Here is a 13,223-nt window from a genome sequence, read left to right as displayed (position 1 = left end):
CTTTGGCAGCACAAGGACACTGGCACTGCTGGCCAGACTGCAGTGCCGATAACAACTGGTCTGGCTGCAAAAAGAAGATTTTGTGCTTATTTTCACAACTGTTCAGCATCAGGTTTTACTTTGTTGCCTTTCATAATTCAGTGTTCTGAGGTGGAGAGACTGCAGTAAATGCTGGGATGGAGTACTCTCTGTTAGGTTGCTGGTGCTGCACAGTCTTCCCTTTAAAAATAGGGGTTTAAGCTCCTCATCCCTTTTTCTGTTCCCATGCAGGGTCACCAATACCTGTAGGCATTGATGTGCAGGTGGAGAGCATTGACAGCATATCCGAAGTTGACATGGTGAGTAGAACTGGAATAAGGGATTTCAGTAAAAATACAAGGGGTTCAGAAACATCCAGATGGATGATAGAGAGTAATGTAGTTAAAGAAAGCAAACCCTAAAGAGCACATCCTTGCCTTGAAGCATGCGTTTAAACTAGTAAGTGTTGAATTTGTCCCTGGGCCAGATGAACAGTTCAGAGTGGGCAGTGGTCTGGTTTGAAAACTCCAACTATTCAGTAAACACTCTGGGTTTCCACAGGAGTTTTAGTGCTCTGCACCTTACACGATGAGGCTTCATGTCCTTTGCTTCTTTTGTTTATGCAAATCTGAATATTCCATAATTGTGGCGTGGGTGGAGCTGTGATCGTAACAAATAGAAAGAGAAACATCAGTTCCAGAAGTGGTCCTGGGAAGGAGACACACCCCACTGCAATTAGGGCCTGTAGCACTGGAAGGCAGGCGGTTCATTCCTCAGCCCAAATTGTCACTAATAATGTCAGTATGAACTCCTGCATTCCTTTGCAAACCTACCCAAATCATAAAATCATATTACAGGGCCATAAAATCATATCACAGGGGAAGATCTAAGTCTCTTCACAGTATTCTTATCAGAAGCAATTGTTCTACTGAGATAAATGATGTCTGCCTAATAACACAAAATTTATATAGGTGAACACACAGCAGTCAGGGTGTGTAGAAGCTCACACTGGGTTTGCAGCATCCTCTCTGTCTCTTCCCACATGTGTATTTGCAGTCGTGATGTTTCTCTAAATAGGATCATAAAATATTTGTAATAGTCTTTCATATTTAAAAAAAAAATTGTAGTTGTTGTAGTTAGTGTAAAATCTAATTGGTTACTCTTATGAAATTTGTCATATTGTTTCTTTATGATGCATTTAATTCACAAATGTGCAGATTTAACCTCTGTACAATATTTGTACAAAATGTACAAATTTATGAATTTTAAAAATTGACCAAGTGCTCATGAAGAACTCAAATTAATCCCTTTGTAAAGGAATCATAAAGGAACCACATTCTTGGAAAAGGTTGTGAAGATTTCCAGAGGAAACTTTTTTTTCCATTTATCTTTGGTTGGTTTTAAAGCTTCTTTATCACTGCACAGCTGGCACAGTCCAGAAGACTACTGAAATATGTAGAATTTTTATCTGAGGATAAATGAAGTCTGAACCTCAGACTGAGACACCAGGGACAAGGCAAACAACCACTGTCTCAGCAATATTCATATTCGAACTCAATGAGTGGTGCTTGGTTCCTCTCATTAACGATCTTTCAGATAATGTCCAGACAAGAAATTGATCCTTTGCATGAATTGATCAATTTGTAGTGTTTTCTGTTGCACTTGAGTAAAACAAGCATTGTCTCCTTTTATTTTTAATGAAACAAAGGACTTCACAATGACTTTGTATCTGAGACACTACTGGAAGGATGAGAGACTCTCATTCCGTAGCAACAAAAACAAAAGCATGACCTTTGATGGGCGGCTGATAAAAAAGATCTGGGTACCTGATGTGTTTTTTGTGCACTCCAAAAGATCTTTCATCCATGATACAACTGTGGAAAACATCATGCTGCGAGTGTACCCTGATGGCAACGTCCTCTTCAGTCTGAGGTGAGGCAATAACCCTCCCTAAGAAAATCCATGACTGCAATTGTCATGTCTTGGCTGTAATTGAAATTACTGGCAATACTTGCAGTTAAGATTCTCATACTGTACTGGCATTAATCCCCTGGCAGCACATAATGGGAAATTGGTGACCAGTGTGCCAGTGGAAAAAGAAATTTTGGATTGACAACATATTTTTTCTGTCATTCAGATATTGTTTCCTGTCGAGGGAGTTTATCAAGTGTTAATTCCTTGCCAGTGGCTCTAGCAGTATTGCTACTGAGTACAGTAAAGCAAAAATTATTAGCAAAGGAAAAACCATGGGTTTGGTTGTTTTTTGTTTTTTGTTTTTTTTTTAACCTGAATCTTTAAAAACTGTTTTAGGTATTTTCAGCATGGCTTAACAGTAAACATGCCAGTGATACAAACCAGGGCTCTAGATAGGCAGAGAGCAGATTCTTGGTGCTGATACCAGCAGTGTTGTGGGACTGAAAGGAACTGAAGAGTGAAACAGCAATTCCAGGACTGGAATAGCAAGGTCATTAATGTGTCTTCCTTCCATCTGCATGTTACTGCTTTGCTTCATGAAGGAGATTTGGATGATGTGGCAGAAATAGTTTTAATGGAGGAATTTTCCCCCTAGGGTAAGCAATCTGAGGTCTGTGCATTGCAGAAATCCAGTTTGTTACTAAGTAGCCCTGTGCACAGAGGTGATATTTCATCCAATCTGGGCAGTCTGAAGATTTATGGAAGCATTTGAGATTGTGGCTGTCTAATAATTGTTCCAACAATTAATGAATTTATCTCCTGTCTCCTGAGGACATGCAGAAATCCTCACAACAGCAGCTGTACACCACTTTAAAGTAGTGTATGTTCAAGAATCACACTAACAGTAAGGAACAATGAGGTCAAGTGTGCATTTTATTGCTTTATTCATTTGCATTTTATTGCTTTATTCATTTCCATGATTCTTGAGAGGGAGGCATCAGAGGAACTATACCCTTACACTAAGGCTTATATCAGTGATTCTCCAAGTGAGAAGTAGGGAATGTTCCTTAGATGTTCCTTAAAACACCCTTTTTTATAATGCCAGTTTTACATCCAGTAAGTAGCTTATATTCCAAATATTTACATGCTATAAATCTGCATATTTCACCGTTTTTCTTCAGTGCCTGGCATCCAGGATTTTTTAGAAGCAAAGTGAAACAAAAAATCTTGATCTGTTGCTAAAATAGTCTTTCTTTTCTTCTTGTTCGCCTGGTCCTCTAGTCATTGTGCATGTCCCACTCTTAGGATCTCATTTCAAGCCAGTAAAGTCTTACACTTGTAAAAATTCAGCTACAGTCTGGTTACTGATCACAGGTTTTCATAGGGCACTTGTATAACCCTCACTGAAATTCCTGTAGGATTCCATTTGGGGAAAACTGAAAAAAATGAACTAAACCATCAAATGCCATGGAAGCTGTGACGAGAGAGGGAAGTCTGGCAATATTTACCATATTTAAGTTGCTGCCCCTGGGAAGTTTGATTTTTTCTTTTTGTTTTTTATTGAATACAAAGAGGTATTTGTCCTCTAAACATTTGTGAAAAAGCAGGTGGAATGCAAAATAGTCTTTGCCTGGATTTCCTTAAGCTTTTTGCAATATAAAGCATTTCATTTAAGAGGAGAGTAAGCTTGCAGAAATTGCAGCTAATCTCTTCTTGCAATTAAATACTATAACTATTCTAGCTGGGAAAACAGCACTTGGAATAATATTTGCTCTAATCTATAATATTGTCTACTTCAGTCTATGAGAAATCCAGTCAAGAAATGCGAACTCCCTTTGTTAATCTTCGTAAGTGTAAACCTTCAAAGCAAAATGCATGAAAGGCTAATGAAGGATCAGGCCAAATTTAGGCTTTAAAAATCAAAGGTAATGTACTTAATAATAAAGACTATTTATGTTTTTTTAAAAAAAGTTGATCTCTTAGTGATTTAACTTTATCTCACCATCTTGAAGCTATTTTAGAAGCATCTAAAAGGGCAGAAAACCTCAATCAATAGGATTCTAAACAGCAGATTGGTTGGGGATCTCACTAAAGTGTGTGCACAGCTAAGAAAGTCTGAAATTTTTCATTCTGTTTCTGTTTTTCTGTTCCCTTCTGCAGAATAACAGTTTCTGCTATGTGCTTCATGGATTTCAGTAGGTTTCCTCTGGACACACAGAACTGTTCTTTAGAACTGGAAAGCTGTAAGTTTAATTTTGGATTGTTCTTCACATGTGCGTTCTTACCAGCATTCCTTCTTGTGAATAATACCTCCTTCACTTATTTTGATGTGTGACCTGAACCCTTCAGCATGTACATATTGAACTTTAGGCAATTTGGGATCTTTCTGGAACTCAGTGAGCTTTGGGAAGGTAGAAAAACCATGATACACCCTGCTTTATTTCCAGTCGCTTGTAATTCCAAGGCCTAAATCTAAAAATCTGTCAAAAAGCATGAGGGTTTTTTCCTGAGAAAAAACCTGCAAATTACAAGTAAAATAAAATGTCAATATTTGACTTGTTGGAAAAATGAAAATGGGTGCTTGTGTTACTGTGAAACATCTACTTTTTCATCCCTGCCTCTGTTGTAAGCTGCTGGCAGGGCACAGGATGGGGCTGAACTTGGAACAAGATGGAACATAGTCTTTGCAAACTTCTTTCATGTCAACAAACTGACAAACTAGGGTGAAAAAAAAGTCTCCTTAGGGTTTTCCCAGATTGGTTGAGTGGTCTCCTCTCCCTAAGAAAGGAAAGAGGAAGTGATTTACCTTAGTAACTTCATAACTTCAGTTTCTGCTTTCTCACAGATGCATACAATGAAGATGATCTGATGTTGTACTGGAAACATGGCAACAAGTCCCTGAGCACAGATGAGCAGATCTCCCTCTCCCAGTTCTTCATCGAGGAATTCAGTGCTTCCAGTGGACTTGCTTTTTACAGCAGTACTGGTATAGTAAGCCCCTCTCCTTAGAAGAGAGAAGCACAGGATAAAATCATGCAGAATGTCTTTCACATTCAAATTCTTGGCTAGTAAATGACTGTGGCTGCTGAGAGATCAGTTAAAATGAGGTCTTGTGAGTCTGGGGCCTTGGTTCTCTTTGCATTACCAATGTGAAACTTTATTTTAGGAAAGAAAGGCCATAATAATACTTGTGACTTCATATCTGACATTAAGAACCTGTAAAAAAAATGCACAAAAACCAAATACATGCTGTTATGAGCTCTTGCAAAATTGTGGCGCTTCTCTGAAAGCCATTGGAGTATTGAATTTACAGGAATCTTTATGCCCTGGCTATATAGAAAAGCTTGAAAATGGAAATCCTAAAGGGTCAGATATTAGAAAGCAAAAATATGAATTCCAGTGTGTTTTACTGGCTAAAATATCCTCATTTTTGGAGCTGTGTAATGTCACTAAAAGTCTGCTAACTGGATGATTTTCATATGAGACCATTTATTACCTATTCAGGTCTAATTCATGATTTGCTTAATTTTCCTTGTTTATACATAGAGTTGCAGGGAAAGCATCCCTTTATGTCAGTGCTACATAGTTTAAATTCAGGTTAATCTGCCCCAGACAGGCTTTTATTTCTCCCTGTAGATCTTGCTCTATTCTTTCTGGCAAGCGGCACAAGGCTTTAGGAGTTTATTGTAGTCTCGATTTCATGCAAGGTGGATTTTGTTTTTCTTGTAGCTTTACATGCAGTTATAGATTTTGGGATACTTCTCTATGTAAGTAGTCTAACCATATGTTTTTAACCAGAGAAAACAGCACTCTTGCTGTTGTACTTTACAGTCTGAGTCAATTCATTTCAGTTTGGATATTGCCCTTTATATCAGAACAGATGAATAAAAGAGAAATTACTCCATTTAATATGATGAAGTGCACAACACTTTGGAAAAGGTGGCCTTTAAGGAAAGCAGCAGATCGATTTATTTGGTGTATTTTATTTAAATGTTATTTTCTTTTTGCATTCAAAAAAGCGCCATTCAAATTTGCAGTGGCTGATACTGAATGCAGAAGTTCTAATTTAAATTATGATGCAGCCTAAGAAGTGAGGAATTCACAGCTTGATAAGGTTCTTCACCCTTATCTCCTGCTCCTGTGTGAGCTAAGAACAGAGCTCCATCTTTCAAGAGCCACTGTCAGGTGAAAGGAGGGCAAGTGATACCCTGCTATCATAACTGTGCCTTGTTGAGAGCTACATCAAATTTGTCCTTGTTGCAAGAAGGAGACTGGGATATTTTCCATCAAACTGGGTTCCAGGAGCTCAGCTGGCTTCTTTCTGCCTTGCTATTTTCATCAAAAACCACTCATGCAAGCAAATAGAGCCTTGTGCGCAGCAGTGCACCCTCACAGTGCCCCTGCACCCAGGGCTTTGCAACACCCTCACAGTATCTTTGACTCTGCAAAGTGTAACTGCTTAACTCTTAACATGCAGAGGTTCTGAGGGTGAGCTTATTCAGCAGCGTAAAGGTGAAAGGAAAGACTTTCTTTGAGTCACAGGGACCACTGGGAGGTACCTGAATAATGCTTGTAGCACATCTTAATCAGAATGCTGTGCTTTGTAGACTTACACTTGTCTTTGGCTTTGAGATTTTGTTTTGCTCAGGAGGTTCCACTTCCTCTTGCTCTTTTATTTTGCTTTTTGTTGGAAGAAAAATTACCCTCCAAGTAAATAATAGTGGAGAACAATCAGCACCACTCTAGTGGGAGTCATCATTCCCACAAAGCAGCTTTCTGCATTTCAGGTTCTGCATATCCTTTCCTGTGAATCTCAGTGAACAACACCTGTAGCGTTTAGGCTTTTGGAGTTCCTGGACCTCCGGAAGAGCAACAATTTAAATCCATTTTAGAGACAATAATCTTTAAAACAAAAGACCTTCTCCACAACTGAAAACACAATGGAGTGTTTAATATTATTTGGGGTTCATTTTGATATGTTGTTTTCTATAGAGTCACTCGTTGTGATGGCAGGACTGCTCCAACACAGGCTCACGGATGCTTCTGTCTGTCCTGGACAGGCAGATGCTGTGCAGCCACCCAGTTTTGCCTTTTTACCTCACTGTATGTAACCTGGTTTCCCTGCCATGACAGGAGGTACAGCACAGATGCAGTGCTGCACAGGCAGAGCACGCCCCACAATTCACTAGATGGCACCCTGTCCTCTGAAGTGAGCTCTGGGCCGGCAGGCAGGCAGGCGGCTCCGACCGGAAAAAAAGAAGGAAGGGCTGTTTCTTCTCAGGTATTTGTAGCAGGCTGCTTTTCAGGCAAGGCAGGGTGTTGGCATCACTGGACAATTGTCTCCTGTCTGTATTCTTCTGGCAGTTTCACTTGAAGTCTGTTTAATTTCTTCAATTTCCCAAGCTCAGTTATAACAGAGTATTTTATACATGCAGCCATGACCCTTCACTCCCATAAATGAGGGAGGATGGACAGTTCGTAAAGCACTGTGTAAAACTAAGGTGGTGGCAAGATTTCTGAGGCATTTACTACTCCTGCTGTGGATACACCACTCCTGCCAGAAGGAGGGGCCAGCAAGCAGCTCACAAATAACACAGCTCTCTTCTCGCCTAACCTGTTCCTCTCCCTTTTTTTCCAATAGGTTGGTACAATCGGCTTTTTATCAACTTTGCACTTCGCAGACATATTTTCTTTTTTGTGCTACAGTCCTATTTCCCAGCCATGCTGATGGTGATGCTGTCTTGGGTTTCCTTTTGGATTGATAGAAGAGCTGTTCCTGCCAGGGTGTCACTAGGTAAATCCTTACTGTATAGTCTTTGGGGAGTATAGAATGGAGAGGGGAGGGTTTGGAGGTACTTTAGCTTCTTATTTACACAGGACATGAGCAAGAATATCAGGTAATTGCCTGAACAGCACTGTTATTAGAACTGTTACCTGCAGTCAATCTCTACATTTGGAAAGGGGATGTTTGTTCAGACTGGCTTTGCTATAGTTGAAAACAGCTCACACACCACAGAAGCAAAAAAAGGGATGATTCTGCAGCTTTCCTGATGTAGCATTTTACTTAATTTCAAAACCTGGTTTTGCCTTCCCTCTTCCCAGCAAAGTAACAAGTTGTAGCAGGCAGTCAGATCCCTCCCCAAATCCATGAATTGTGAGGTGTAGCACAATCTATGCAGAAGCTCTGCAGCTCTTCTTTTTCTCAAGAAACATTTGTTATCTTCCTACCAAGTTGGAGACAGTGTGGCAAAGCCTTTCTTGTCGGGCACCTTGGAGGTGTTTGCTTTGGTGTCCCATCTGTGCAAGGCACACAATCTTTGGTGGAAGCCAAAGATTAGGTTGGGCTACTTTCTGCTCTTGCAGTTTTAGTTCTGAACACCTCATCTTAGGAGAAAAGGACCCACTACAGTGGTTTTTACAGAAGTTTATTTTTTTTCTCAGTGGTGAATCAGTGGATGCCACTTCAAGACTCTCTTTGTTGTGAATATAATGCTGATGGCCTTGGAATGAGTACATTTTTCCAAAAATTAGGATCGCTGAAGATCTGATCGGAATTTGTTAAGATATCTGATGCAACCATAATGCACCTGAGTCCTGTAACTCCCATTTTAAAATAAGGAAGCTCCCATTTCTTCTTCTCACTGATGCTGGTCCCAGAAGCCAACTGTATGTTGACGTAGTTCTTAGACAAAAGCCCTCAGTTTTCTCTAACTATATCAATCTAGAAAAAACAGGACTAAGGTCCCTTTCTATTGGCACAGTCTAAAGCTATTAATTCATGAGATATAAATCTATTTGTTAATCTGAAAACAAATTATGGTACCTCCTAGCTACTTTTATTAATGCATCTACCAATTTCTTTTATTTAGAAGAAATTTAAGTTAATCTTTAAAAATAACTTTTTAATTCTCAGTAGGCCATTTTTAATGCTGTCAAGATAGTTTTGCTGATCATGTTCTTTATGTATGGATTTCTGCAGAAGGTTATGCATCAGGAGTTCTATGAATAAAGCACATTTCATTAGCATAATCATACATAATTTATAGCAAACCTTAACAACAACGTTTAATAAGCCTAGCTCTTGGCCTAGAGTATATGTATATTAAATAAATTGATTTCCTCTTATATGGTGTATTTCAAACTCCATCCTTCAACCTAAGGAGCCTGCAGAGAGGGAGGGGGAAAACTCTTGTGTTTTCCAGTGGGCTTGAATTAGTGTAGAACTGGAGAAGGGCTACAGAGACCCAGCTGACAGTGCTGTCTCACAGATGTCAAGACGTTTTTACTTCCAGAGTTACACTGATTTCTTTAAAAGCAGGGCCTGAGTTGGGTGTTGGTTTTTTTTCCTGAGCCAGAGCAAACCAAAATGAGATGAATAGCCGATGTAAGAGCAGAGATTGAAAAGATGAGGGTGAAATTCTGGTCACACTGAGGCAAACAGTAATTTTTTCTTCATTTCAGTAGCTGTAACATTTTTATGCTAGATTGTTTTTAGAGAGCCATGGAGTTATGACAGAGGCATACAGGCTGATATATGTTCTCGAGAAGTACAATTTGAGAAAAGGTTGGGAGGGGAAATGGTGATCGTTTAGTGATTCTCCTGGACAAGAAAATGTGCAGTGGTGACCCTGGCTCTGGGAGGTGAGGGACGACCACAAACCTGCTTTCACTTCTGTGGCTGTGCCCAAAGCTGCCACAGGAAAGTGTTCCTTACGCTGCTCAGTGGCCATTCTGAGCAGAGAGATGATTTACAGCCCTCAGTGTTGTGTGTGATGGGTGCTTCATGGTTCACTTTTCAGAGCCTGTGTGAGGAAGTTAAAGGGGGTGTCAATCACATGCCCTCACAAAGCTGTGCTGTCCAAGCAGTGGTGATGAGCTAAACAGAACCAGCTGGCCAGTGCTGTGATAACCTCTCTTTTCACTCTGGCAGGTATAACTACAGTGCTGACAATGTCGACCATCATGACAGGAGTAAGTGCCTCAATGCCTCAAGTGTCTTACATAAAGGCTGTGGATGTGTATTTATGGATCAGCTTCCTTTTTGTCTTCCTGTCAGTCATCGAGTATGCAGCAGTGAACTATCTCACCACGATTGAAGAGAGAAAACAACTCAAAAAAAGGGGCAAGGTACAACCCTCAGTGTTTTGTTGCCTTCTGAAAGCATCTTGGAAGCTACAGAGTAATCGTGATACACCTCTGTGATAACAGTGATAACAGAACAGTAACAATCTCTGTCTCCACTCTGTATCTCACTTGGTTTTTTTTCACTTGGATGAAGGGACACAAAGTGTCATCTTCTCTGAGATCCTGAGAAGGTCTGTGCTTTCTCTCCCTTTTCTTGTGGCACAGGTTAGGGATATGTTTTTGCCCCCTTTTTTCCCCCTCAGGGGAATATAACCTTCCTTCTATTTTCAAATACTTATCAATCAAGGTATTTTTCCTGTCTCTAAAATAGACCTCAGCATGCCCTCATATGATATTCCTCCTTGTTTCCTGTTTCTTTTTTGTCCCAAGACCAGGGTAATGGCAAGGTCATTTTTAGAAAAGTGTGCCTGAAGCAGAAATAGACACAAGTGAAACATCTGCTTTCTGTGAAGCTCTCACTTAAAACCTTTGCTTGAAGAATATCCCCTGTGTAAACTCATTTGCTGGAATATCATGAGGGGAAGAACACAGAAAGGATGCATATGTTGCTCACATGATCTGATAATCCCATCAAAAACCTACTCCCAGAAATGTTTGAAGTCATTTCCCACAACTCCAGCAACACAGACCTACAGGAGAGAGTTTGATTCTTCTGTTTCAGAAGCTGAGGCACGTACTGCCAGCCAGCAGCTGGCAATAATCAGGCAGACAAGTGTGTTTTATGACATTTGATGACATTTCCTTGCTCGTGTCCTGCTCAAGGGGGCAGGCCCTACAGAGAGCCATACTGTGAGACAGCCCTGTTCTCCACATGCTCTCCACAGAGAGAACAACACTGAAGGGAAAGCTTTCTTTACTTTCTGTTTTATTCATTTGTGATTTGCCAAAATGGCTCCTGCTAGACACAGAGTAACTCTCCTTTGTTGCCAGGCTTCAGGAATGTACAGCATGGACGCAGTGCAAGCAATGGCTTTCGACGGCTGCTTCCACGACACGGATGTGGACATGGACCTGACTCCCTTCCCAGACCCCTGCGAGGAGAATGAGACCAGGACAAGTCAAACCAACATCTCCAATGCAGACACACCTCGCTTGAGGAGGAAGAGATCTCTGAAGGGAAACGTGGGCAGGATTATTTTACAGAACAATCATGTTATTGACACCTATTCCAGGATTATATTTCCCAGTGTATATATTGTGTTCAACTTTTTTTACTGGGGTTTGTACATGTGAACAAAAATGCTTATAAGCTAGACATTATTTTGTGAATGAGTGTTGCATCATACTTTGAAAATAATGCAACAGCAGTAGAGGAAAAGGTTAAAATTTTCCGAAAGAGATTTCTGCATCAAACCTGGGCTGGTTTGGTTAGCAGCAAAACTCTTAATGAAAGACTCTCACATGTGTGGGTTCTTTCCCAGCTGGACTGTGCAGTGCTTCACTGGGGTGATCCCATGCACGGGCTCCACTGCAGTAGCACAAGAGCTGTTTGCTCACTGTTTGAAGGGAGCCCTTCATCACCCCCTGGACAGACAGCAGCTCCCACCTGAGGTATTGCCCTGTCTCTGTCTGCACTCAGACCCCTCCTCTTGAATCAGCCTCTCTGTTCTTCACCTGTGCTCCATTTTGGTCAGCAATCGGCACCAACCGCCTTGGGATAGCCTTGGGATAGCTCCTGTCCTTGTTTCACTTCCTGCATTTCAATTTTCCTGGGCAAACTATGTGCACCTCAGCAGCCTCTGCCCTCGGATGGTAGCCAGGGGGAAAATTATGGCTTAGCAGTGCAGTAGGGACCAGCGGGAAGCAAGGCTGATGGGGCTTTGTAGATGGTGCATCAACAGCACCTCAGGAAAATCCCTCACCCTTGTCAGCTGTCCATGACTCTCCATGGAGTCTTTTTTTGGAGAAATCTGGCTCACCAGTCCCTGAGGCAGCACAGGAACCACATCCCAGACCCTGTGCACTTGCAGCCACCTCCCAGGTGGATGAGCAGCATCACCAGCACGAGCCATGCCCTTCACATGTCACCCACACACCTCTGTCTCACCTAGACCTGCTATAATCACCTTCTTTCTGCAGAACCCTTTGGTTTAGAAACACAGAAACACAGACTTTGAGACAGATTTTAGATGATTTTGTCAAGAGAACAAACCAACCACGCCTTTGGTTCTTCTGCTTTATGTTGCACGTGAACTTGGGGTTTTGCCTCCCTCCCTCCCCCTTTGGCTTTTGAGATTGAATGTTCCAGTGAGGAGAAGCTGCATCTGCCCCTTGCAGCAGTGATCCCCAGGACAGTTCCAGGATATAAAAGGAAACAGCTGTGCCAAAACAGAGACACATACAAGGAAACCTGTCAGTCTCAGATGAATCCTGCATGGAAATATCCTTAGGTTCAGGATAAGGAGGCTGAATTAAGGATGTTCAGGGATACACACAAAAAGTGTTCACAGCTCTAGAAAAGAACCAAAATTACTTTTTCAACTTTCCCAAATCAGGAGCATTTTCCACTAAATTCCTTGGTTTCATCTGTCATTTAATGAGCTGAGTTTATACTTACAAGATCAGTTCAAAATGATCATTTGTGGTGGCAAAAAATGTCACAAGGTAAATGCTTGGTCACTGCTTGGTCAAATTTATTGGTCAAGGAAGTGAGAATAAATCTGGAAGCCTAAATCACTCTCTGGTTTCTTTATTTTATTTACTTACCTAATTTTTTTACTTATTTAATTTACTTGTTTTTTTGCTCCCATCTTGTTTGTTCAGAGCATGGTGACGTCTGTTACTTTTTCAAAGAGCTGAATTTGTCAAGTTCCCAGTTCCAGAGCTGGAGAAGTGGTGACACGGTGCCTGCTGAGTGACTGAAATCTCACAGAGCGTGTGGGACAGATCGCTGCCAAACAAATGTATCAGAGCTGAGACAGCTTTGATACTTTTCCAGGAAATCCTGTCATGAAAAGCAGAACCCTACCAGGAGTGACAATGCTGGGAATGCAAAGCCACAGGACACACAGGCTTTGGCAACAGTAACAGCACAGCAGACCTCAAGCTGAGCGAATGTATAGTGTAGCTGTATATAAAAATAGACCGTCACAGCCTTGTTCCTGCACTGCCATAATGGGGCATCCTGCACAGATGTTCCAGACTGC

General features: G+C 41.1%; 1 protein-coding gene across 1 annotated transcript; it reads left to right on the top strand.

The window, feature by feature from the left end:
* The first annotated feature begins 239 nt into the window (after window positions 1-239).
* Window positions 240-12,753, top strand: LOC121673379 (gamma-aminobutyric acid receptor subunit rho-3-like). The gene is made up of 7 exons (XM_042046646.1): window positions 240-338; window positions 1,727-1,950; window positions 4,093-4,175; window positions 4,778-4,918; window positions 7,574-7,726; window positions 9,863-10,059; window positions 11,008-12,753. Exons 1-7 carry the CDS (start codon window positions 336-338, stop codon window positions 11,308-11,310), a joined length of 1,104 nt encoding a protein of 367 aa, XP_041902580.1. The 5' UTR covers window positions 240-335; the 3' UTR covers window positions 11,311-12,753.
* Window positions 12,754-13,223: the final 470 nt, after the last annotated feature.

The sequence above is a fragment of the Corvus kubaryi genome, unplaced genomic scaffold (assembly GCF_017639235.1).
Source record: "Corvus kubaryi isolate FWS band 111438036 unplaced genomic scaffold, C.kubaryi_AGA036_p1.0 65374, whole genome shotgun sequence".
NCBI classification, from domain to species: Eukaryota; Metazoa; Chordata; class Aves; order Passeriformes; family Corvidae; genus Corvus; species Corvus kubaryi.
The sequence above is the reverse complement of the archived record's forward strand: the minus strand, read 5'-3'. Positions and strand labels throughout refer to the sequence as shown.